Raw genomic sequence first — 27,608 nt, 5'->3', positions numbered from 1 at the left:
GTTGCCTGTTTATTTTATTATCTGAGTTTACATTTTTATTATATCCGAAAACATTTTAATTATTAGTTTATCCTTTCATTTATTGATTTGACTCTTGCTTCTGCTAAAATTCAGTTTTCTGTCATCTTCCTTCGAGTGTGGAATAAAAAAAATAAAAAGAACCGAAATACAAAACATTTATTTGTAACATAACAATTAAAAACATTTTTATGGTACGTAACTTTCAAAGAAAATGTTTTGATTTGTTTCTTGTATTTCTTATGACTAGGTTTTCTACCATTCTCACTAGGGATGTGAAACAAAGAATTGCATAAAAGAGAAATACAAAAAATAACTAAATAATAAAAGATTACAATTGGGTTCATTGTTATGGTACCTAACCTTCATAGACCACATTCAGTGGTAAACTTAACAAATGACTTTTACTGAACTAGTTTTAAAACATAAAATAGTGAGGATTTTGGATGCATTACACACAGTATGACCAAACATGTCTACTGATCACGGCATACCGAACAGTTTACAGGATGGTTCAGTAGTATTTCAAGATAATATATGTAACAAACAAATATTTCTTTAAAATGGACCAATCACATATAAGTAAATGATTGATTAGAATGGTATTGCTGCACAAATCGGTCATTATTTAAAAACTGGAAATTCCCTACTATAAATCTGTAGTTCCTCAAATTACTGATAGAAAAACTTATTGGTATACTGATGAGTTATTAACAGAAGAACAATTGAAGAGGTGTATAAATGAGGGACCGGAATTTATGTACCAAGCTTATTCAAGAAAAAGAAAATGAGTAAAAATAAGATTCTCTGATATAACAAGAGTAACATTTCAAGATTGTAGGACAAAGCCTTCAAAAAATAATAAAAGGGGAATAATGGAAGAAATATTATCGCATTTTCAATAGGATTCTTCTTGGTACCAAGTGGATCTTATGTACCAACTTTCAAGACTTCATAACTTTTCTCTTAAGAAAAAGAAAAGAGCGTAAGGATATAAGAATAAGAAGACCTATGGAAATCAAAGCCAATATGGTTTGTTATACCGAAAACCACCTATGCACCAAATTTTAAGACTTTTTCAAAAAGTTGGACAGACAGATGGCAGCAACACTATTCCAATAAGATATTACAACTTATATATGAAAATATCACAACTGAGAATTATTCAGGAAACATTAAAGAGGTCAATAATACCACATTTGGTGATTTGAGTCAAAAGTATGTAGCTTGCATTACATTTTCAACCTATTTTATGTTAATGTCCAGTTCTTTACCCACATAAAAAAGCATATTTTTTTAAGCCAGCCTATAAAAATATTCACTTTAAAAATTAATTATAGTACCCTCAAAGAATTGATTAACATGAATGTGGTCATTTTTTATCTTTGGTAAATGTATGACCGTACCAAGAGTATTTTAAGTATCATAAAATGCACCCATTGTTAAAATTTTCAGAAACACTTATTAACTAAAGAAAACCTACATTCCTAGAATGAAATAACTTCCAAAACATGTTTAACATATTTTGTATGATCTGTGATAGTATTCGATGTGCTTCTATTTCTTAATTTTAAATAATTGACAACTATTTTTAGCGGTAAATTCCACTAAATTTCTTAAATAAAAAAATTTATGAAATGAAGTGACAACGAATTTGGCTACCACACTCACTAAACACAAAGATATGCCAATATCAAAAGATATACCAAATTATCTGAACTATATCACTTGACAAATTGATACTTGATATTGTTAAGAAGCATTTTAATGTGACATTTTAATATTATTTATTATCTTTAAAGTAAATTAAACACAATTTCAAGTAAATATTGATTTTGATGTTTTGATTTCCCCTTCATAAATCAGTCAAATTGAAGAACAATTTCTAAGGTTGAAATATAAATGTCAAAATAATTGTATTTTCACCTGAAATTGTGAAATTCCCATTGAGATAGTAAATAAAATTGAAAGTTTTTACATTGCACATCCATAGGAGTGATTACTCCTTAAATTGCACATTTTTAGTGATAAATTTATCATTTATATTCAACTGAGTATAAAAATTTCAAGTATCGAAGTATTTATACTTCAAGATACGACAAATAACAAAAATCTAATTCTCCTACCGATTAATAAAATATCAAAAATCTCATTTGTTCGATTTTTGCTTTTCTAAAAATTGAATCAGTAAGCATGAAAACCATAAAAATCAAAATATTAGATGGGTATGGCCATTTTGTTTAAAATACCTGCCTTCATTTATGAGTGTATCATCCATATGACCTACTTAACTGTGAGCATTGTATAGCAGAGCACTATTCAGTAATGAGAGGAAAAAATCCAGGGCTTTAGATAGACTTATCCAAAACGACAATGGTACGATACCTTGTCATTGTATCATTTACAGAAACCGATCACCTCATTCAGTTAATCTTGAGATAAATATAGTAATGTGTTTCTATTAGTAAATACAAGTCTCTTGAAATTTTCTAACTGCTTATGGTAGCATTATTATTGAATGACGAAAATGAAGCTGATTTAAAGAAAGGAAGGGAATGAAAGTACATATGTAACATGAGAAAAAAAAGTAAAATGAGAATATAACAGCATTTGTAGAAAACTTTTGGATGTCAATAGATGTTTATCAGTACTTTAATCTACTATGTCAAGAAAGATAATCTTTCTATATAATTGAAATTGCCCATAAGAATATTTCTGAAATATTGTTTTTGGTGAACAAACGAAAAAAGTTCACATGGTCTGCACATAAAATATTTTATTTTGATCGTTTTCACTATGTCATTTAGACATAGTGATAGCTGCCAGGTTTCAGTTATGTGTCTACAAACGAGAGTTCGCTTCGTCTGTACATTAAAGTATTTCATTTTAATATCTTTCAAGCATATTTTAAAGAATGTATCATCTAGACAGTGATGAGATAGCTATTACTAATAGTGAAAGTAGAAAAAGCAAAAATAACAATAGTGGGAAAAAAACCAAATAAAAATAGCAAGTTTGAAGTGTCACATATTGTCTGTAATTTTTTTGTCAATAGACATGAAATAAAACACTCGTTTAATATATACAATACACAAAAACAAGTAATTTTAAGGTTTTTTAATTTGTCAAAATAATTTTTTTGGGCCGGTTTTCGAACTAACTGATTCAATTTTAGGAAAAGCTAATCATATCTTTGGCGATCAATCAAAAAAATGAAATTAATTCTAAATCTAAAAAATAATTAAAACTCAAAACAAAACTAACGCAACTGGTAACAAACATACTATAATAATGATGGAGTATTTTCCAAAAGCACATGTAAATTAAACATGACCTTAAAGAAACACTCGAGATCAAAAACAAAAAGAATAATAATATTAGCAAAGGTAACTTTTTAGCCAATATATAAGTCAAACTTTTAGAAAAAACGTATATAAACATCCCTAGATTAGGTAGATGTTAATGGAAATCTTCAATAAAAATGAATTAATCCTAGTTTTAAATCCGCTCAGTCTTTTGTACGGAAAAGTGATAACAAATGTAAATTGTTAATTTAGAAAAGTTATTTGCTATCAGGTTCCTCCTCATCATCTTCAAAGGTCAGGGCCATCTTATTTAATCTATATTTTGAGATCGGGGTGCTATGGTAGTGAGGTTTATCTTCGTCTTGTAACTCCATAGCCAATACGTCATTAGAATTATGACGCCCTGAACCTGCAGACGAGCCGTTCACATATTCATCACTCTCCGAGTCGGATTCCGCTCCACTAAAGAGAACCTTCGGAACGATATTAGCGCACGTGGAGGTTTTTGATCGTTCTAACCTATAAAATCCCAAGATATTTCATATATTATGATACTTATAGTAAAATGGGGATTAATCGATTCAACTGTATTTTTAGAAAATTATGGATTTTATCCGAAAGAAAATTTCAGCTTGAGAGTGAATATAAACAACAATGAAGAAACCACATGAATGTTCGATTAAAACACAAAACAAGAAACAATCAGACATTTAACTGTCGCGAATTTATATGTAAAGTAGATTCAACCAACTTACCCCTCTAAACGATTAACGGAATCCGCAGATTTAACTGACTTAACGGATTAACGGACTTAATTACTCTAGTTTCCACCTACAAATCCGTATGGTGGATTTTTAGGAACTTATATTTAATCTTCTCTATAAGTCTCACTAGTTCCAGGCCCTCGTTTATTTGCCTTAAAGTTCCTGTTAGTCCGTACATCAACAGATTCCACAGCGGGGGGGACAGAACTCCCCCCTGTGGACATCCTTTGTCGACCTAGGCCAACACGGTCTCTTCAAGGATAGTGGTATTCCTGAGCCTAGATTCCATCCAGTTCAAATATATGTCCTCGACTGCTTTACGTCCCAGGGTATTGGTTATGGATGTTGTCAAAAGCCCCCTCTCCAGTATCACCTCCTTATTTTCAATTGTTTTCCAATTTTTCTATGAGTCTGTGGAGCGCTGTCTAGGTTAAATTCCCTGCTTTATTTATGGGCATGTTTTTCAAGATGTATTGGAGTGTGTATCAATGTTTTATCCCTAATATACATGTCGAGCAGTTCATATCTTCCGTTTGTATTTAATTCGATTCTAAGATATGTGATATTTCTACTACTTCAACATTGTCCTTTACTCTAATTTGGATTTTATTTATCCTTGTCTCTGTTAGTGTTTCTGTCTTTTTGTCAGTTTGTATCAGTTTCATAGTCAATATTAAGAGTAAAAATAGGTCTCAGATACATTTTTGTCACAATATATCAAAAAATATTTTTTGTTTTGTATAAACTTTACCTATTTGAATTTTACATATTATTACTATTTAGTTTACTATTTATTATTTTTAAAAACATCAGCAAAAGGCAGGATTTGTGTATTTGTCTTTTGATTGTTTTTTATTTTGTAATTATACGAAGATTTTATGAGTGCGAAATGATGTTGCCAGTGTCGAGAAAACAAACTGCAGCTGTACTGTTATAACTAATATTGGGCTGTACAAGGTACAATTGTGGATTATGAATAATACATAAAAGATAAATAGAAGATCAACAGATCAGAACTCTGCATATAAAATTATATACAGAGTATACAACGAATAAAGAATTACATATAACAGATTTCGAAGTAATTTGGTTGCTGATAAATGCAGTGGTAAGCAGAGAACAAGAACCACAAAGAATAGGCTTCAATAGGATAAGATAATATTTGAAGGGTGATTTATAAGTATAAAAGAGTGGAGACGACTCCCTCTAGAAATTACAATAGTGTAAAAAATAACTTTTTTAGGTGACTTTTACTTTCTAAATTGTAAAAAGACAATTTTTAAATAATAAACAAAAAAAAACTATTATATTACTTTTTTTTTATTTGGGTGGATGCCTTCCTGTATTTTTTTTAAATCCAACAGGATTCAATTCTTGAGACTTAAAACTAATAAATAAACCTTTAAAAAGTTAATTTTTTATATTTTTAAGGCCTTTATACGCGATTTTATAAAAAGTACGAAAAAAGCCTGTTTTGGGGGTGAATTTACCCCTGTACTAAAAAGATGTAGTATTTAGTAGTCATATATATAAAGTAAAAAAAAATTGGTTTACTGAGATTGGTGTAGTAGGATTTTGAGAAAAACGTCCCGTTTTGAATAATGTGATATCGAGAACAACTCATTTAACATTCGGAGTACGAAGTCTGGGTCAAGCATCAACGAACAACTTATATATTTTAGGGGAAGTTGTTTATATACCTAGTAAACCGAAGAAATATGGTATAAAGGCTTGGACCCTATGTGACGCTGAAAATTTTTATTGCTGCAACTTTGAGATATATACTGGAAAGATTGGTGATCAATCTGAATGTGACCATGGCCCGAAGAGTTGTCAAAACACTTGCAGAACATTGGTATAGGTCTGGTCGAAATATTACAACTGACATTGCTTTATCTGAAGAACTCTTATCCAAAAATTTAATTCTTTTGGGTACAATTAGAAAAAATAAGAAGAGTTTGTCCAAATCATTGCTTGAAATGACAGATCGCTCACTGTATTCTTCAAAATTTTTGTTCACTAGAAACACTACATTAGTTTCATATGTAACCAAGCCTAACAAATTTGTCGTATTATTATCGACCTTACACAGTGAACATGAAATTTCTGGTGAAGATAAAAAGTTTAAACCAAAGATTACTTTGGATTACAACAAAACCAAAGATGGAGTTGATATTTTAGACAAATTGATCCGAGGATACACATGCAGAAGAGCAGCAAGAAGATGGCCCTTACGTATTTTTTTTTTAACTTTTTGGATATTGCTGGATAAAATGCTTTCGTTTTATGGAATATGAAAAATCCTGAATGGAACACAAAAGTAAACATAAAATATCGCAGAAAACTATTTCTGGAGGAGCTTGGAAAACAATTAACCCCACCCAATATAAAACGAGGAGCTGAAGCAATACAAGAAGAACCCACGGGGTACCATAAATTCTTAATCGTTGCAATATAGACCACCGGTCTTAGTGGAAAGAAGCCAATAGAAGTGCCGGAATCTGCAACACAAAGAGGTCGTTGTTATTCTTGTAAGGGTAGTGTAAAGCTTTTTTTCAACTGCCCTCTTTTGATGTCTCGCTGCTCCTTCTATTGGCTTGAGCAATACGAGTTTCGTCGACATGTTCCGACCAACTCGTTGCTATTTCTCCAATTTTTATTCCAATCTTTATTTTTATCTATAATTTTGTCGAGGAACTGAGTAATTCAGAATTGTTTTCGGCCGTAAACTGATAACCTTTGAATTTTATGTTCATATTATGCTTATTTCAAGATAGATAAGGTCCACGTTTCAGTTTCATATATGGAGCTGAATCGTGAACCTTATTTCAAAATGATGAAAGACTTCTTGGTATTTTGGAGAGAAAAATTCTTAGAAAGATTTTTGGGGCCGTAAATGAAAATGGGCTATGGCGTCGAAAGCACAACTTTGAACTATATCAGTTATATACCGATCCAGATATTGTGAAATTCGTTAAAGTGCAGAGACTTAGTTGGGCTGAACACATTGCTAGGATGTCAGATCACGAATACACGAAAGATTAACATTTTCAAAACCAGAGGACACAAGAAGTAGAGGACGACCACGAAGGAGATGGATTGATGATGTGGAAGAAGACCTACAGATTCTAAGGGTCAGAACATGGAGGGAAGTTGCCAGGAATCGACAGGAGTGGCAATTTCTTTGTGAGCAGGCCAAGATCCACAACGGATTGTCGAGCCACTTATGATGATTATGCTTATTTCAATGCGCCCCCTTACTTCGACTGCCTTTTAAATGACCACCAGATCCAGGCATTCATTTCCGTTTTTCAAAACAATAATTTTCGATAAATTTCAATAAGTACTCGCTTTTATGTTTTAGAAAGCAACTGTCGAGTTGCCGGTGCACGGGTGAAGCGGGGCGCGCGGTGTTGTATACAAACTAGTTTTAGCTCAGGTACGTACCGTTATAAATACAGCTATAACTTCGGTTCTATTTGGAATTTCTTAATAAAATTTTAGGACAGTAGTTCTATGATACTAAGGAATGTTTTCACGTAAAAAAACAAAAACCATTTTTTTTAATTTAGAAAGTAAATGTCCCCTTAATATAATTCGTAAGAATATATAAAGATTAAAGAAAAAAAAACTAAAATACTAAACTTACATAGAATCCTGATGAATAAAACTAAGAAGTCCAAAATTGCTCTCTGGAGTAGTGTTTAAGTTTAAGGAATTGTCTTCCTTTTCGTCGTTCATTTCAGAGTATTTAGAACATGGCAAATTTAAGTACTCTGAAATGTTCTCTTTATTTTCAGTTTTATATTGGCACATTGCTAACTTTTCGGTACCAAATCCATTAATATCATCTAAATTTTCTGCCTAGAAGTAGACACATGTTTATTAAAATACTATAAGATAATTTTTATCGAATAATAGTACAAATTATTTCAAGTAACGGTCCACCTAGGAAACAGGAAGATTTAGTAATGGTGAGTAAAATTGTATTTATTAGGTGGTGAAAGTGGATTGATTTACAATTTTCTAATCTATCAAGGTAGTACCACAGAGATAGAACCTTTTCATTTGAAACATGGACAGGGTGCAGCTATCGTATTGCAATTATCAAAAGTACTTGAACCTAATAAGCATGCACTGTACTGTGACAATTATTTTACGAGCTATAACCTTTCACAAATTCTCAGCCAAAAATCAATACTTGTTGCTGGTACTGCGAGGACCAATACATTTTCTAAACCACATCTAACTGATGTAGTAAAAGATTTTTCAAAAAAACTAGAGAGGATCGATCAACGGAACAAATGATCTCTTCTGGTGGAATTGTAGTAACCAGATGGTTAGATAACAGTGATAATGGTATCCAACGTTGGTACCACCAAGTTGTCCTTCGTTGGTAAAACGTTGGATAAAACAAAATGTTTCATTGACCTAAGTCGACCTGAAGTTATACAAAAGTATAAAGTCCATGTTCGGCATAGATAAAACAAATGCTCTTGTTGCGTCTTACAGAACAAAAAATCGTTGTAGAAAGTGGACTGTTCGACTAATCTTTCATGCAGTTGACATGGCCCTTGGTTAGAGTATAAACGACAAATGCATACATTAGGAATTCCACAAAAAGATATCATGGACCTACACTTCAGATCTACACTTTAGGATGAAAGTTGATGAAGCCTTTATAAAAGTCAACTCTTTCAATAACCGAAAACGAGGAAGACCTTCAAGCGATACAACTCGTACAGTAGCAGCTGTAAAACGCCAAAACATTGAAATTAGACCTCTTACTGAGGTGCAATTTGATAATATTGGACATTTTCCAGAGCACTCACAGTTACTTTTACCTTTAATATGCAAAAATCCTGGTTGTACAGAAAAATCAAGATGGAAATGTCAGAACTGCTGTGTCAAAGTCCTTTTGTGCCTTCAAAAGCAAAGAAATTGCTTTTTTATGTCACATATGCGCTGTTTTTTTTTAAATTTTTTAAGTACTTTTGGGTACAAATAAACCCATAATAATTTTTTTATATATACATGTTATATTTTATCGAATGTCCAAAAAGTGTTATATGAACTGCTTTTAGTACATTTTAGGCAAAAAATATTTTTTCGTTTGCTGAAGAACCAGAGGTACTGAAAGGGTTAATGTATATACGAAAAGTGCATAAAATTCACGAAAATGCACCCTACTGCATAGAGACTAATTCACCCCGTTCTCAAAAACGCGCCTCTTTAAATGGTAGCATTCCGCGGTTTTTTCATATTTGTGGGTCCATTGACTATATGAAACAATAAAACCACTTTAACGTTGTAGTTCCTTTTAGCTGTCTCTTATTTGGCATAATCAATAGCCTAATTGAAACGGTTTGTATAGTAGTTTTTTTACTAACTTTTTATCATATCCTATATTAGTTATTATTTTCAGCAACTTTCATTGAAACATCTTTACCTATTTGATCAATATTAACGTCCTTTTTCATACTAACTTTCAATATGAAAAAAAAATGGATGCAGATAAAACATCAAACTTTACAAAGGAAAGGGGGTAAAGGGATATACCCCTGGACATGTAAACAATTATTAAAAAGGAACAGAAATTTTTCTGGATAAAAGAGTAATGCACAAACATTTTGTTTAATTTCAGTAGGCAAGTATTGTAATTTATCACCCATTTGAAAAAATTTAACACTATTTCTATCATTCGTTGAATACTTACAGTATAAATGGGTCTGAGCCCATCTTCAAACCTCTTTGCGACATCTTTCATGGAACTGCAGTTTAATATTTCGTTTGCTGATGGTCTTGAAGTATACCGATTGGTTGTCATTCGTTTGATTATTACTCTAAAGATTTCAGAAGCTCCTAAACAGTAATAAGACAAATATATTAATATAAGAGGTATATCTACCACAAACGATGACAGTTTGTTCACAAACTACAGTGAAATTATTTACGGAAGATCTGAGTGTTTTGAATCTTTTTATTATTTTTATCTGTAACAGTCAATACTTACTCTCGTTTAATTCAGGTGGATATTTTCTTTGACGGAGTTCATGCCATGAAGGACCACTACCAGGCAGTTCTATGTGGCACACTAACTCTAACAGAGATAATCCTAACCCAAATATGTCACAGGAAGGAGTGTATATTCCATCAAGAACTTCTAGTGCTAAGTACTTTGAATCGCCTTCTGATAATGTTGACTTTTTTCGGTCAGGTGGCTGTAAAATAAATTAAAAATTAAATGATTAATTAAACACAATTCCAAAATTGGAACTATATTTGGAAAACTGTAATGTGGTAAGATAACTGAAAAAAGAACGGAAGATGACGATTGTCAAGGCTCAAAAACAAATTTAAAAAATATCATTTTTGAAATTACGAAGTACCTAAATTCAAAATAAAACCTTATTCAATCAGTTTTTGATAAGTATTTTGGACTTATTTCATTTTGAAACATTGTTTTTTAGTTGTTAATTATTTAAACAATGTTGTTGTTAAGGTTCAAAAATAACTCTGCCTGGGGTAGGGTGAAGAACGGGTGGATTGAGTAGCTCAGAAATCACCTTACTGCAGCCGGTCCCAAGCCCGGATAAAAGAGGAGGGTTGAAAGGAGGGTTAACTACCCACCCTCGAAAAAAAAACTAGTTATGAAAACTGCAACGTTGCCTCGGAACCGGAAAGATAAACACAAAAAACGACAAATGCAATGTAAAAGGACTATGAATATCGGAACTTGGAATGTCCAGAGTTGGTACAGACCTGTGCTCCACAGCTATAAATGCTGTGGAGCAACTGGAAAACATAGGAATGGATATAACAGCAGTCCAAGAAATAAGATGGCCAGACGATGGAAATATAAAAATAAGTAAATCCACCATCTTCTTCAGCGGTAACAAAAACGGAAGACATGAATTTGGAACTAGAGACAGCCTAGTACAGAATATACTAAATTTCAAACCTATAAACGAAAAGATATGCTACATACGAAAGAACGGAGAACGATACAACATTTCGATTATTTCAGTGCATGCACCAACGGCAGAGAAGGATGAAGATATCAAAGTGACTTCTACGATGGCCTAGAAAGAGAGATAGATACGATGCCCAAACAAGATATGCGCTTACTCTACGGGGACTTTAATGCTAAAATAGGCGAAGAGCCTAGCCTATACACCACAATAGGTAAACACAGCCTCCACAATATATCCAACGACAATGGCTTAAGACTAACAGAAACTGCAGCAGCTAATAACATGCTAATAAAGTCAACCATGTTTCCGCATAAAGACATCCATAAGCAAACCTGGGTCTCAAACGACCATATTACGCGCAACCAAATTGACCACATCATTGTAGATGCCCGTCATGGGAACAATATTATAGATGTAAGAAGCCTGAGAGGAATAGACGGAGACACAGATCATTACTTGACAAACCTTGAACTCTGAAAGAGAATACAATGATATAGAACAGCTATGGGAAACGACTGCCGAAATAATAACCAAGACAACGGACAAGATCTTTGGAAGGAGTAGGCAGAAGAGGGCAAAAATGTATGACGAGGAATGTCGGAAACAGCTGGAAAAAAGACAAACAGTAAGGAAGACTTGGATACAACTGCAAACAGACCAAAGTAAAAAGGAATATGACGACTGCCGAAAAGAAACAAGAAAAATAATACGCACAAGGAAAAGAAACTATGAACAACAAAAATATGAAGCTATGGAGAGAGACCGACCCAAACCAGGCTCCAGAGAATTCTATAAAGCAATTTCTTCCGAGAAAAGAGGACATAGAACCAATTCCATCCATACACTGAGAGACAATCAAGGCCGTATGTTAATCGACGGTAAAGAAATAACTGAAGAATGGAAAGAGTGGAAACTGAAGATTAGGGAACTTCTAAACATCATACAGGAAGAACAGCACAAAGAAGAAATCTATATCACAGCGGACATGCCCGTCAAAAATCCCTCCTTTGAAGAAACCCAAAAGGCCTCAAATAAGCTGAAAAATCACAAAGCGCCGGGTATGGACGAGATACCAGGAGAACTTCTGAAATATGGGGGAGACAACTATTCACGCTGAGACAACTTCTAGAAAAGGGATGAAGTATAACAGACCCATACACAATCCAAGTATAGAATGCCATGGCGGAGTTCTCAATACCAAAGAAACTCATTCGGATGACCAAAGTCTGTATGGAAGGTGGAATATCTAAAGTACTTGTAAATAATAAACTGTCTGGCAGCTTTGAAATCAACAGTGGACTCAAACAGGGTGATGCGTTATCTCCACTACTTTTTAACCTTGTATTAGAAAGAGATTGAGAAAGTCATGAGGTCGGCTGAAATAAAAACAGAATTGCTATCGGTTCAAGGTCCCAAGCTATAACTCGCATATGCAGATGACATAGATCTCGTTGGAGACTCCATTCTATCCACGAAAGACATCTTCAACAAGGTGGAAGGAGCAAAAAGTGGAGAAGGGCTGAAGATTAATGAAGAGAAGACGAAATATATGTGTATAAATAGAACGACACGAAGAGACAGAATAGGACAAAATGTGACGGTCAACACTTTCAAGTCGGGCTTTTATAAGTATCCCAATAATTTTGGATGGGACCGGTAGTAAGGCAATAGATCTATAGTTGCAGACATTAGATTTTTCACCATCCTTATGAAGAAGAATAATAATGGCTGTCTTTAGGCACTCAGGAAATATACGTTTTTCAAAGGAATCGTTAATTAGTGAGACCAGGACTTCCAACACATTTTTTGGGAGATATAAGAAATTTTTTATGGATAGTCCATCAGTACTACAGGAAGATTTGCTTTTGATAGTACTGCTTGTTTAGATCAGTTCAGATTTATCAACTGGTCTTATAAAAAATCAATTCGAGACCTTTTTTGAATTGGGGAGATAGGAAATAGGATCTTGCTGTGGCAAAATAGTTGATATTATATTTTTACTCACATTAACGAAGTATTCATTTAGATTTTCAGGGTTTGGAAGAGAAAATGTTTGAACTGTGTTAGTTTTATTTCGAAGATCATTTATTATGGACCAAGTTTCTCTTGCAACATTTTTAGAGCTTCCCAGACGATTATGATAGTACATTTTTTTAATTGTTGTGATAAGTTTTAGATAGTTTCCTCTGTACTTGAAGATATATTCAGTGACAAAGATGTTGGTAGTAAATTTCTTGATGTACAGTTGTGAATGCATATTCTTGGCTGATATGCGGATACCTTTGGTAGTCCAGGGTTTGTGATGTTTTGACTTAATTGTAATTAAAGGAAATGCCTTATTGAAAATACAGACAAGCATATCTAAAGAATCTCTGAAATTATAGTCCAACATCCACAGAGGGAAAGTGCCACCCAGAAGTAAAGCACATATTCCAGCACATCCCATGTTGTAGTAGGTATTTAATAAAAATAAATAAAGAATTCAATAGTGCGGTAAATGTGGGCAATGATAGAAAAGTTAATGTGATGATAATAATTAACAAGACAGTAAAAATGATCAACTGGCAGAAAGTTTAGAGAGCAAGAACATCTTGGATAATAGTTGTCATAAGTCTATAAAGGAGGAAAGTGATGAGGAAAAAGTAGTTAAGAAAAAAAAAAGTGATGTCATCAGAGCGTGTATGCAAATGCCCTCAGAGATTGAACCTCTAATCGTAAGAAGGGGAATGTAAGTTAAGCTACTTAGAATACTGCTAGTATTGTAGATGTACTTTACCTAATAAAGATGACCAGTTAGTAAATAGGTTAGAAAATTGTGTTTTATTTAATACACTTCGTGACAAATAAACATATAACATGAATCTTGATAAACTTAAGGTTCCATGGTACTCTGATCATTCAAAATAATGTCAAACTTTATAAAAACTTAAATAATTAATGAAGAATGAAGAAAACAATCTAATTACCAGTAGTGACCACTAAGATATAGCAAAGATTTTTTGTTGAATATACACAAAAAGGAAACATACAAAAATCGTCGAATATATTTGTTCTTTTCAAAAGGCAGTGAACTGATACCTACGATATAATTAAAATATGCTAACAAAAGAAAATATATGTACTACTCAAAAGATATATTTTTGAAAACTTACCATGTTCATATCCAGTAAGGTGCCAAAATCCGCCAGCTTAAAAGATGTAGCATGTATCATGATGTTGCTTGGTTTAACATCAAGGTGGATTAATGACTTATCATGTAGGAATTGCAAACCCTTGCATATATCATATAAGGCATCCCACAACAATGGTTCTTGTACATAATTTTTTTTTGCGTAATCCGCAAGACTCATTTGACATGCTTCAAGTACCATGTACACCTCGCTGGCCTGTTCCCAGGCCATGAAGTACTCAACACAGTTGGGGTGCAACCCCACTTTTTCATTATTGAGGATCTCGGCATACATTTCTTTGTTACTCATTGTGCTTTTAAGCTTTTTAATTGCATATTTCTTCTGGTCAAATTTATTTGTTGCTTTAAAAACCAGTCCAAAACTACCCTCTCCTATATAACTATGTGCAGGGTATATTTGATTAAAGTAGGAAGTGTCCAACGTCGTATCATAATGAGAATTTAGTTCCACTAAAAAAAATATTTAGTAATTTAAAACTTTATAAATACACATAAGGAGCATAATTCTATCATCGGTACAAATATTAGAGACCTGCGTAAGTTCAACATATCTGGACTTGCTTGTACTATGCACCATATTCTAGATCTTTAATTCTTTAATTCATACAGTGTAATTTGTTTAAAAAATTTATGAAAAAAAGTCCTCCAAAAATTGATATTTTTTGTAATACTATCATTGTTATATATTGGAAAAGTTAAAATACACTTTCTTTAATTAATTATCTTAAATAAATAATGTAATATTACTAATTAATAGAAAATAAAAAACCTTTTTAACATGTGCCTTTTGGACAGTAATATACCCGACAAATGGCACAACGCTGAGGTAATTCTATTGTACATAAAAGGAGATCCCCATGAACTAGAAAACTACAGACCTATAACTTCTTAGTTACCTATACAAACTCTTTACAAGAATAATAACGAATCGTCTTGAGAAAAAACTTCATTTCTCCAGCCAATAGAGCAAGCGGGATTTCGTACCGGATTTGCAACAAATGATCACCTACAGAACATTAACACGGTAATAGAAAAGACTATCGAATACAATCAACCGCTCGTTTTGGCTTTTGTAGATTTCCATAAAGCCTTTGACACGGTAGAATTTGACGAAATCCTGGAAGCACTACAAGCATGCCGCATTGACTACCGATATACAAGGTTAATTTATAATACATACAAGAACGCAACTATGTCAGTGAAACTACATAAAAACACGGTCCAAAGAGACCCTAGGTCCACAAAAAAAAGCTCAAATCAAGTGATTCGATGAAGAGTGTCGTAACATAACAGAGGAAAAATAACGCATATCAACGACTACAACAACGACATAGAACACGAAAGGCGGAGGAGGAATATAGAATGCTAAGGAGGAAAGAGAAGAAAATACATCGCAGAAAGAAAAGAGAACACATAGAAAAAGAACTCCAAGAAATGGAAGAACTAAATAAACCATCAGAAAACAGAAAATTCTACCAAAAACTTTACAAAAGTAGAAAAGAATTTAAACCAAGAACAATGATGTGCAGAGACAAAGAAAGAGATATAGTAACTCGACAGAGTGAAATACTACAAAGATGGACAGAATTCTTCAAAGAAAAGTTTGAAAAAAACGAAGATTCACTATATGATGGAATTAAACTGAATCAAACGGATACCAGAGAAACAACCCCCACCCCTTCAGTAGCTGAAATGCAAGAAGCAGTTACCAGACTGAAAAACAACAAGTCACCTGGATTAGACAATATTAGCGCAGAATTAATAAAGGAAGGCGCAGACTCCCTATTGAATGCAATACACGAACTAATAGTGAACATATGGAATAATAAACAACTGCCACAAGACTGGAATACCGGAGTAATTATCCCACTACATAAAAAGGGAGATCAGCTTCAATGTAAAAACTACCGGGCAATAACACTACTAACTATGGCATATAAAATACTATCAAATATTGTGTATGACCGATTGAGACCATATGGGGAACAAATAGTTGGGGATATCAATGTGGTTTCTGCAGGCAGAAGTCCAGAATAGATCAGATCTTCGCCTTGAGGCAAATCTTGGAAAATACTAGTGAATCACTTTTTCATTGATTTTCAGAGTGCCTATGATAGCATCCGTCGAGAATTTCTTATCCATACACTGAAAGCGTTTAATTTTCTAACTCAACTCATTGATATAGTAAAAGAAACACTTAAAGTACAAAGCAAAATTCGAATTCAAAACGCACTAACAGATACAATCCATATGAGAACGGGCCTACGACAGGGAGATGCCCTATTCTGTATTATATTCAACATCACATTAGAGAGTCAAAAGTCAATATCAGAGGAACAATAATAACAAAAAGTGTACAAATATTGGCATTTCCAGATGATGTTAATATTATAGCTAAAAGCGAAAGAGGGATGATAGAAGCATTTAATGCGATAGAAAGGGCGGCACAAAACAGTGGCCTAAACATTAACGAAATAAAAACCAAATACATGAAGGTCAGCAAATCGACAGGCCAAAGAAACCTACAGAATCTGACAATAGGAGACTATAACATCGAAAGTGTGAAACATTTTACATATCTAGGTTCACTAGTTACGGCAGATAAAAATGTCAGTGAAAAAGTTACGTAAAAATCCGTATTCTATGGAAATCCAGGAGTTTGATTAGGTATTTATTCTACATTGCCAAAGACTCTACCTAGGAATCAATGTTCTTTTTTTAGGATTACGATTTATTATGTAATTAAATAATATTTAATTTTTGTACACTTTTGAAATAAACGATTTGACAAACTATCTCAAGTTCATGATTATTTAGAACTTTATATTAAGGATAAAGATCTTTTGAACTTAATCTAATGTTTTTGTGCTTTCGGCATAAAGTGCCGTCGCCCACTCTTATAATTTTTAAAAGCGCGCCCGCTCAAAGGTTAAGCTGATAAGATAATGCTTATTCTGTATGCTGTCTTCCCCGAAATCCAAGGAATGTGATGCTCAATGGATATTCTTTGTTATACATAATTACCGACGAGTAAACATCCGTTCACATGGCTGCCGAAATTGCCGAAATTCAATTTCTTTTGCCAGTTTCCGCTATCAGACGAAACATGATATTGGTACTGATAGCAAATGAAATAAAAACGTAACTAATAAAGTGATTAATTATTAAGATAAAAACGTGATTAATCAACTCATTAATTATTAACTGAAATAAAAGCAGTTTATATAACACGAAATAATAATCCAGTGGCAACATATTATAACAACAAAAATAGACTCAAATAATTTTCAAAATCAAAATAAAAGAGTGCAGTAATATAATTCACCTCAAATTTATACAACCTCCCACAATATCATCGCCATTTTTTGATTTTCCGAGTAATGAACAACATACATTAAAACAATATATACCAGTTGTCCCATCCTCAAATAATGCCCAACAATATCATTCAAACTTGCCTGAACCCCTAGAGGGTCAATCAAATACAATAAACGTTGTCCAATATACTAATTCAACAGTTAGCGCTTAGAAAATTGAAATAGCTACATGGTACCAGAGAACTGGATAAAAAATCCTCAGAAAATGTTCACCATTGGCAAAAAGTCATAAATAAGTGAATCCAAAAACGAAAAATATAACACAAGTGAGTAATAACAACATATTTGAGCCTTTAGAAAAACTAACCAATAATGATAAAACGTCAATAACACCCACATCAGTGACACCCAAACCTGCACTTATATATTTATATATGGAGAAAATTATATTTAAAAAATGACTTCAAATCTAACACCTGCCATTAAAGTAAAAGATTAACACTTGAAAGCTCTACCAAACGGCACAATCAAAATATAACACCAAAACTATTGAATCATACAGGGAACTTATAAGGCATCTAAACAAAAAAAAATAGAAAATCATACATATATACGGTAGTTGTAAGAAATATGTACCACACTATGCTTCTTCTTCTTCTTCCTTCTTGTATGTAGACTTTAAAGCCTGTTTCTTCTTCAATATTAGCCTCCTAAATAGTTTAAATTATCGCACCATCTTTTTCTCGGTGTGAAAATACTTCTTTGTCCATTTGGTGACTTATCTCGTGCTATTGGTACTATCCTATTCTCTGCCATTCTACTAATGTGTTCGTTCCACTCCTGTTTCCGTTTTGTCACCCATCCATTTATGTCTTCTATATTGCACACTCTTCTTATGTTTTCACTTCTCTCCCTATTCAACAGACTTTTACCTGATATTCGTCGAAGTATTTTCATCTCTGTTGATTCTAGTACTCGTCTCGTTTTAGATGTGTCAGTAACCATGACCTTTACGTACTGCTTATATTATTTCGTCCATTATTACCTTAAAGAGAAGTGGGTTTAACGAGTCACCCTGTCTGACTCTGCTTTGTACTGGTATACACTGTGTTAGTTTTCCATTTATGTTTGCCTGTATTCGATTATGGAAGTAGATTCGATTATTGCAGGGGCAATCAAACACCATTGGAAATGTTCTTTGTGGATCTCGTACCAAAAGAAAAACAATAAAGATATCTATAGGCGAGAATATCTCCAATGGAGTGCTAATGTTGCCAACTGTACATCCAGTTTAAAGCATATTGTACAAGAACTCATACATACATAAAATGTGGAGGAAGTTACCCAACATCAGAGAGCAGAAAACCAAGAAATACTCCAAGCAAAATGTGCCGTGTGTGAAGGAGAGCACACTGCAAACTATAAAGGCTGTGGAGTCTAAAGATCTTGCTGAATGCAAGAAATAATCGTTAACACAGTGCCTGTCCATTACAAGGCGCCATCTTCAAAGAGCTCTAGCTCACTTAGAAAGTATAGGTGAATTGGGTTAAATTGTCTTAAAATTATCTGAGGAATCTCTGGTCTTCGTTTGTCACGAGAGTTTCTGGACACCCTGTATATAATATCAGATAAATCAAATTTAAACAAAAATAAAAGTAAATTATAATTTAAAATCTATAAGAATATTTAATGATTACAAAGAACTTACCAATGCTACTAACATACGCTGCTTTGGGACTGTCTTCTTGTGGTTCTCTAAGTGTTCTTCGTATATTACGTTTACGAATCAGTGGTGGGCATTGTAGCAGACTTCTTCTCTGGTCACTTTCCTGCAAACCAAGAACAATATAGTTAGCAATTTGCAACAAAATTCAAAATATAATTCTGGTAATTTTAGTTTATTACTTTTTTATTTACATTTGCAAGCTTTTTTAATTTAATCACATGTCCACCACTACTACTATAAATACCTACACCCAACGCTACTGTAGTTTTACGTTTTTTTTTTTTTCAATAAACGCCATACGCCGCGTATAGCATTACGCCGTACGTCGCGTATGTAGGCTTATATAGAGAAAAAGAAGAAGAAGAAAGGTGTCAATTTGAAAAAGTAGAGTATCATAAGAAGAAAAACGAGTCAATCAAAAAATGGAGTATCATACAGAAAAGAAAAATTGGATCAGCTGATTGAATTATTTACTGAAATAAAAGGAGAATGAAAAGATATCAAAACAAATTATTAAAGGGATTGAAAACAGAATGGAGTGAATTTAGAGAAGAGTTGGAAATAACAAAACAAGAAAAAAAACGTAAAAATTAAAAATGAGAAAGTAGTAAAAGAGAACGAAGCAATTAATGGGAGGGGATTCAACGAAACCTGGAAATACTTGATAGAAAAAGAAGGATCTTAAGGATACTAAAAAATGGACACGCATAAATCAGAAGAATTGAAAGAAGCAATGATAAAATTTATGAAGGCACAAAAATCATGCCTAATTGAACCAAATGCAGATAAAGTGAAGGAAAAAATCATGAAAAACAAAAACTAAAAAATATGAAAAATGAAAAAATCTATATAAACAATAATTTGAACAAGAAATAGATGAACATGCATAAGGATAGAAGGAAAAAGGCCTATGACGAAAAATAAAAAGGAAAAAAAGTAAAAAGTGGCTTCAGTAAACTAACTATAGAACAGAAAGTGTGGACATGGAATAAAAAGAAGACATATTAAATGAACCAAAAAAAAACTGATACAAGTGCTACAGACCAATAACAGAGAAATGGATCAGGCAAAGAAAATTTTATATTTAAGGAAAATTAATATATTTATATAGAAAATAAAAAAAATATATATAAACAAACCTCAGTACATCCTCCAATTTTTGAAAACAAAGACTTGTGTTAAGAACTGATAATCAGGGTTATACTGTATTTGGTTTTTCATTTGATTCCATGGAATGGATTTAGACCAGAAAGATCTACACTATCCATACTATGGAATACATTCTAGAAAAATCTTGGGAATAGAGAAATCCATGTAGCTGTAAAATGTAACTGTAAAAGCATGTTTGATGTGATAGAGAGACTAGATAATGAAATCATTAAACAAACTACAGATAACCGTAGAAATTAAAGAAATTTAGAGAAATGGCACTGAAAAGATTACTGTGATACTGGATTTGGAATAGCTAACCTTTTTGCATCTTATATTTCTTCTGTTTACACTAATGAAGACCTGAACATTGATAACCTTTCTGATTCTAATCATTTAGCTGCTGTTAACATTCCTGTCTATAATAAACTCTTACAGAGGTATTCTCAGGTATTCCAAGTTTAAGGGATAACTTGATAAGACCCCTTCTCATTTTCTCGTAAAGTCTGTCTATACTTTGAGTAAATCCATTTGCATGTCATTGCATTGGTCACTTGTAACTGGAATTTTTTCAAGCACATCGAAAAACAGTTTTGTCAGTTACAAATCCGGTAACAAGTCCAATGTCAAAAACTACTTTCCTATAAGCAAGCTATTTGTGATTCCCAAATTGTTTGAAATACTTGTGACAAAATTTCCTTCTTGGTATTGTAAGAATATTATCATTAATGAGCAGCATGGTTTGTCACTGCTGGGTTCCCAATAACTAATCTCTTGTTATTCCAAAATGGTATAATTAATTCAATCAAAATAAGAAAACAAATAGGTGTGTACATGGAAAACAAATTCAAATTTACAAAAGGAACAACATTCATACATTGAACACCATTCAACTACCTGAAAGTGAACATTAGAATAATTAGAAAAGAAAGAATTCAAGAAAGAATTGTAAAGGGAAACCAATCCTTGGGAAGAAACAGAAAGATCCTTAAAATAGAAAACTAAACAAAAAGACAAAAATAAAGATACATAAAACACTGATACAACCAGTTATAATACAGTATACTCCCTCTATAACGAACATGGTTATTACGAGGTTTCGCTTATAACGAGGTACATCAGATGTTCCGTGAAATTTCTATTGAAATATAATCGTCTATAGCGAGGCAAATTTGGTTATAACGAGAGAAAATAAGATCGAAAAACGTATTTTTTACGTTTATGACCCGGCTGTGGTTATAAATAAATACCCTTTTTAACTGCCGGCAATAATCTTCTACAATCTTAACTGCTGCCCGCAATAAACTTCTTTACAATAAATACAAATGTTTCACATCTTTAGAAAATATGATAGAATGATACTGGACAATTTAAAGAAGTCAAGAATGACAGACCTTTTACAATTGCAGAAGCAATAGTTTATGTTATCCTTCAAAATACGCTTTATACATTCTGTAGTTGAAAAAAAATGTAAGTACAGATTTTTTGTTTTAACGTATATCATTGACAATACAAGTAAACAACTTCTTTTTGTTTTAACATATTTCATTGAGAATAAAAGTAAACACCTTTTTTTCAAAAACGCCATTCAAACAATATTTAGAATCTTATATTGCTCCGAATGGCTTCACTATAGGAAGCTAATATTTTAGAAATCTACATATTTATATGTATGCACAGTATTATTGTTGTCTGATATAACGAGGTCGGCTTATAACGAGGTAATTAGTCTGCCATTTCAGTTCTCGTTATAGAGGGAGTCTACTGTATATAAGTCTGTTCCTTTGTTTTCTAGTATAGCACTTTCAAGTGTAGTTGAGTGTAAGCTACACTGGCTACTAGTGTCAAACAAAAATCATGGCTGTAATATTAAACAAAGGAACAATATAGTATAGTGTAGTTAACCTTTGAGTTGCGATTTAAGCAAGATATATGTCTCTTACATATCTCTTGATTTAAGTCAGGTTATTTTATGACTTATCTTTAGATTTTTTTTGTTCTGTTTTCTTCTACTTTCTTGTTATCAGCCAGACACAATAAATTGTAACCAAAAGAGAGAGAGAAAGAGGGCTAATCCTTCTCAGAATAGAATAATACCTTGAAAGCGTAAGTCAGGATCCTAAGGGATTAAAGAACAACAATGATGATGATATGATGATATATTATTTGCTGCTGTTCTATAAAATATTCTTGTTTTAAGCCAATTCCAGCTGGTATGCAAAAATTTAAGAAATATTAATTAATCAGTGTTCATTTTTATGAAAATTTTTTCATTTATAAATATATTCAAAACTTACCTCCCTGTTTTCTCCCATATTAAAGCTCATTGGTAATGATTATCACAGATGATGATGTAGGTACTGTTTAACTACTATTAATATATCTCGATGTTCTAAAAAAAAGATTAATATGTTTAATTTATTTAGTTTAATAATACGGGTGAATATTAAATTAGATTTTTATATTTATTATACCTAACTTTAATATCATGTATATTAGAATTTGAATCAAATTAACAGAAAATAACTAGAATATATTGTACTTCCATATGGATGAGGCCTGATAGGCTCACCTGTCCTCTGGAGGGTTAAACATGATAGAGCAAGCATTTCTCAGAGCATTGTATTCTTAACTTTCTGTGCTTTCTAGTTAACGTTACAGAAGTAGAATGTGAGATAAGAATATGAATAAAAAAAAGTCCTAGCTTTAAAACTTGAAACAGATATATTAGTAAACTAATATATCTTATTAATGCTTGGTTTAGGCTCAAATATGTTCCAAGGTTCTGGAAAGTAGCATTCTCCTTCTTACAGTGCCTATCCATTAAGTAAGGTTTACATGAGTTGGGTAGCTGTTCAAGTTACTTGAGCAAGTAACTGGAAACCAGTAACTTCAATAGTGTAGACAAATATTCGAGCACTCGATCAAGAACTTGAAGAAGCAACCAAGCAAGTCAAGTAACTTACTTGTTCAAAAAGGTTAAATGTAGTGTTGGTGGGCCCATACTTGAAGGGCATATCTCACACTTGCTTCATGTAAACTGTCATTCAAGTAAATTTGTGCTAGCTATCAAGAATTAGTTGTGTGAAGTCGATTTTAAGTACTTATTTAAATTTTATTAAAAATATATGAAGTGGAATGAGGAAACAACATTGAAGTTTGTGGAGTTGTACGAGGAACAAACATATCTTTAGAATATATCTAGTAGTCAGTGTAGAAATAAACAAATGAGAATGAATTTGAATAGTGTAAATGCTTTACTTAAATGCCCTTCAAACTTAAATGCTTGATTATAGTTACGTACAAGTGACTTGAACAGCTACTCGACTCATGTAAACTAGGCTTTATGGATGTTTGACACTAACATGTTTATTAAAACAGTATTCACTGCTGCCCCAAAAAGTCCTGATGTGGAAAGTAGCATAGTCATAATATCAAAACCAAGAAAACCACAAAACAAGGAATAATCAAATGACCTTTGTGTCCTCTAAATATTTACAATAATCTGTAAGTAGCTAATAATTTTTATTTCTAATAACTTCTGCTACAAAGTTTCAAACTATAAAAATAAAACAAATAGAAAATTCCATTGCTATTAATCTTCATACACAACATATTCAAATAGGTTTATATTCCTTAATACTAAAAATGTAACTGTGAATTAAGTACAACCTTATTCCTTGAGAGTGTAGATTTAATATACAAATCTAAATTTTGGTAAAAAATGTATAATAATATTCAATATACATTTACAATTAATGGTATTACATGCATGTATATACAAGAATCAATTATACCCCTCTAGGAATGTATTTCTTAATATTAAAAATGTAACTGTGATTCTACAACCTTATTCATTGAGAGTGTAGATTTAACATACTAATCTAAATTTTGTAAAAATTGTATAATAACAAATTCAATCTACATTTTAAATGAATCCTATTAACATACATGTACAAGAATCAATTATACATACCCTTCTAGGACACTCTATGCAGTCTCTAGGAGACAACTTAATAGGGAAATACTGTCATTATATACTAAAATTCGAACATTCACAGTAGTCTAGACTTTTAGAAAAACACTAAGTATCACTTTTTTAATTTAGTTTCTAAAAATTAACAAGGTTTTAATACTGTTTCTCTATATTATTTAAGGGACTAAACAGCACCGGCGTTCTAGTTTTGTGTTTATTTAATGACACTTGACTGAAAACTGCTGAAAAGGATGAAAACAAATCAGGTTACTATTTTTCAAGCCAATCAAGAATGGCGATGAACGGCGGGAATTTTAATTTGTTTAATATACATTTACAATAAATGGTATTACATGCATGTATATACAAGAATCAATTATACATACCCCTCTAGGGATGTATTTCTTAATATTAAAAATGTAACTGTGATTCTACAACCTTATTCCTCGAGAGTGTAGATTTAACATACTAATCTAAACTTTTGTAAAAAATTTATAACAAATTCAATCTACATTTTCAATGAATCGTATTAATATAGGTACATGTACAAGAATCAATTATACATACCCCTCTAAGACACTCCATGCAGTCTCTAGGAGACAACTTAATATGGAAATACTGACATTATATACTAAAATTCAAACATTCACAGTAGTCCAGACTTTTAAAAAAACACTAAGTATCACTTTTTTAATATAGTTTCTAAAAATTAACAAGGTTTTAATACTGTTTCTTTATATTATTTAAAGGACTAAACAGTACCGGCGTTCTAGTTTTGTGTTTATTTAATGTCACCTGACCTGATTGATTGAAAAGTGAAAACTGCTGAAAAGGATGAAAACAAATCAGGTCACTCTTCTTCAAGCCAATCAAGTGTGGCGATGAACGGCGGGAATTTTAATTTTTTTAATATCCTTTGATTTATTCTCTCTTTCCTTGTCTAAGAATTTACTTGTTATGAAAACAAACAGGTCATTAGTTTTCATGCCAATCAAATGGTGGCAATAAACAGCGGGAATTGTTTTGATTTACTTGTTTCATGTAAGTTTACTATGAAATGAATATCATTTTTGTGGTCTATGGTCCTAATATAAAGAATATACAAGGAATAGGATTTTGAAATGTATAAAATTCATAATTCATGTATTCTACTTCAATTAGTGGTTAATGTACAATTCAAATTACCTATTGTTCTTTCGAAGTTATTTATTTTCTGTTTACAAAAGAAATTGCAGATAATTCTGGCCAGCGTTATCATAGTTATAAACCCCAGTTTGGAAAAATCTAGTAAAACCGTAAAAGGCTGGTTTGGCAATTTTTTTTGGATTTAACCAAAAAAGTGAAAGAAAGTCTTTTTTAAAAATGTTGTAACGAAAACTAAAAAAAGTACAAAGAAAATCTTTAAAAAATAGAAAAAATTCACGAAAAAATCGGAAATTAAAATAAAAACTATTACAAATGAGATGAAATATATTTAAATAAATATAAATACCAACATTTATGATGTTAAGCCATAAAAAAAATAAAAAATATTAACAGAAGGCATAATTTATTCAATATACATTCACAATGTTGCCACATTTATAATTATTTTTTACGGAACAAAAATGTAAAAAAATATATAGATATTTGAAATAATAATATAATATTTTTTTTTATATAATTATGTTTATTTACAATCTACATCATTACAGAGTATTAAGTAAATGTGTTACAGGTTTTGCGCATGAAGGAGAGGCATCCGCAATGATGTCTCACCTTATTCTATTTTGGTTTAGTTTTGAAGTAGATCTTGGGACCAGGTTCTACCTAGTTTTCTTGTGGCTGGACCATTGTTGAATAACTCCCTTACTAGCTCATTTTCATGGAGAATGGTACTTTCATTTTGTGACTCCTTGGCTGGATAGATTTCTTCTCTGATGAAAGGAATTTTTTTGATTACTTACGTACCATGGTGCATCCACTATCGATCTTAGCACTTTAGACTGGAATCTTTGGATAATATTCAGCGACGTTGGCGTTGCACAGTCCCATAGGTGTAGTCCGTAGAGCCAAATAGGTTTGAGTATGGCTTTGTTTAGAAGAATTTTGTTTTGTATGTTAAGTTTTGATTTACGTCCAAGAAGCCAATACATTTGCCGGAATTTTAAGTCGATCTGGATATGTTTCTTCCAAGTGAGACGTTGGTCAAGATGGAGGCCAAGGTATCTAGCGTCTTTTACTGTTGGTATTCTTACATTTTCCATCCTTACAGGTGGGCATATTTTGTGACGGTTGGTAAATGTTATTTGAGTTGATTTTTTTTTATTTACTTTTGTTCTCCATTTCGTATACCAATCACTGAGTATGTTCAGATGATGTTGCAGGTTTTTGTGAGGCTTGTATGGGATCTTCAGTTACAGCTAGTATTGCTACGTCGTCAGTAAAGGAAGCGATTGTAATATTATTAGTCTCTGGTATATCAGCTGTGTAGAGTGAGAAAAGCAGAGGCCCTAGAACACTACCTCGCGGAACTCCGGAGTTGATAGGACAGAGGTTGGATTGTTGGTCTTTGAATTTTACAGAGACATATCTATTTGATATGTAGGATTTAAGTAGGAGGAAATAGTTACTGGATTGTGCTATTTTTACTTTGTAAAGCAGACCGCTGTGCCAGACTTTGTCAAACGCTTGTGAGATGTCTAGAAATACAGCATTGCAGTATTTCTTTTCTTCAAGACTTTTTAATATTTCATTTATCATTCGATGAATTTGTTGGGTAGTGGAGTGATTTTCCCGAAAACCAAACTGATGTTTTGAAAGTGATGTTAGGTATTCATGATCTGCGAATACCCTTTGTAGCAGCAATCTTTCAAAAACTTTGCTTACGGTTGGGAGTAGGCTGATGGGTCGATAAGACGTTACTTCATTGGGTTCTTTTTCTGGCTTGAGGTTCATTATGACTTCAGCAAATTTTCATATTTTTGGAAAGTATGATAAGCTTAGCATGCGGTTAAATATAACTGTTAACAAAGTAATGGTCTTGCGAGGAAGTTGTTTTAGTACTTGTGCCGAGATTAAATCATAACCTGGGGCCTTTCGTGAGTTGAGTTTGTTTATTTCTTTCCTGACTTCTATAGGAGTAAAACTTTTAATTGAAAGGGACATTTGACATGCTGCGCTAATTAGTTCTTCCACTTCTTCATCAGG

The 27,608-nt window shown here is 32.4% G+C and overlaps 1 protein-coding gene across 2 annotated transcripts; it reads right to left on the bottom strand.

Moving 5' to 3' along the window:
- Positions 1-160: 160 nt before the first annotated feature.
- On the bottom strand, positions 161-25,245 carry LOC140452106 (membrane-associated tyrosine- and threonine-specific cdc2-inhibitory kinase-like). Of its 2 annotated transcripts, none has more exons than XM_072546174.1 (8): positions 24,987-25,245; positions 22,741-22,835; positions 19,277-19,397; positions 14,214-14,701; positions 10,101-10,308; positions 9,804-9,949; positions 7,737-7,951; positions 161-3,842 (listed from the first exon to the last, which is right to left on the bottom strand). In XM_072546174.1, exons 2-8 carry the CDS (start codon positions 22,768-22,770, stop codon positions 3,581-3,583), a joined length of 1,470 nt encoding a protein of 489 aa, XP_072402275.1. In that variant the 5' UTR covers positions 22,771-22,835; positions 24,987-25,245; the 3' UTR covers positions 161-3,580. The 2 variants fall into 2 exon arrangements, with proteins under 2 accessions (XP_072402275.1, XP_072402276.1); XM_072546175.1 differs by lacking the exon at positions 24,987-25,245 and adding an exon at positions 24,420-24,637.
- Between the last annotated feature and the right edge of the window lie 2,363 nt (positions 25,246-27,608).

The sequence above is a fragment of the Diabrotica undecimpunctata genome, chromosome 10 (genome assembly GCF_040954645.1).
Source record: "Diabrotica undecimpunctata isolate CICGRU chromosome 10, icDiaUnde3, whole genome shotgun sequence".
Lineage (NCBI taxonomy): Eukaryota > Metazoa > Arthropoda > Insecta > Coleoptera > Chrysomelidae > Diabrotica > Diabrotica undecimpunctata.
This window is presented reverse-complemented; position numbering and strand designations above follow the sequence as displayed.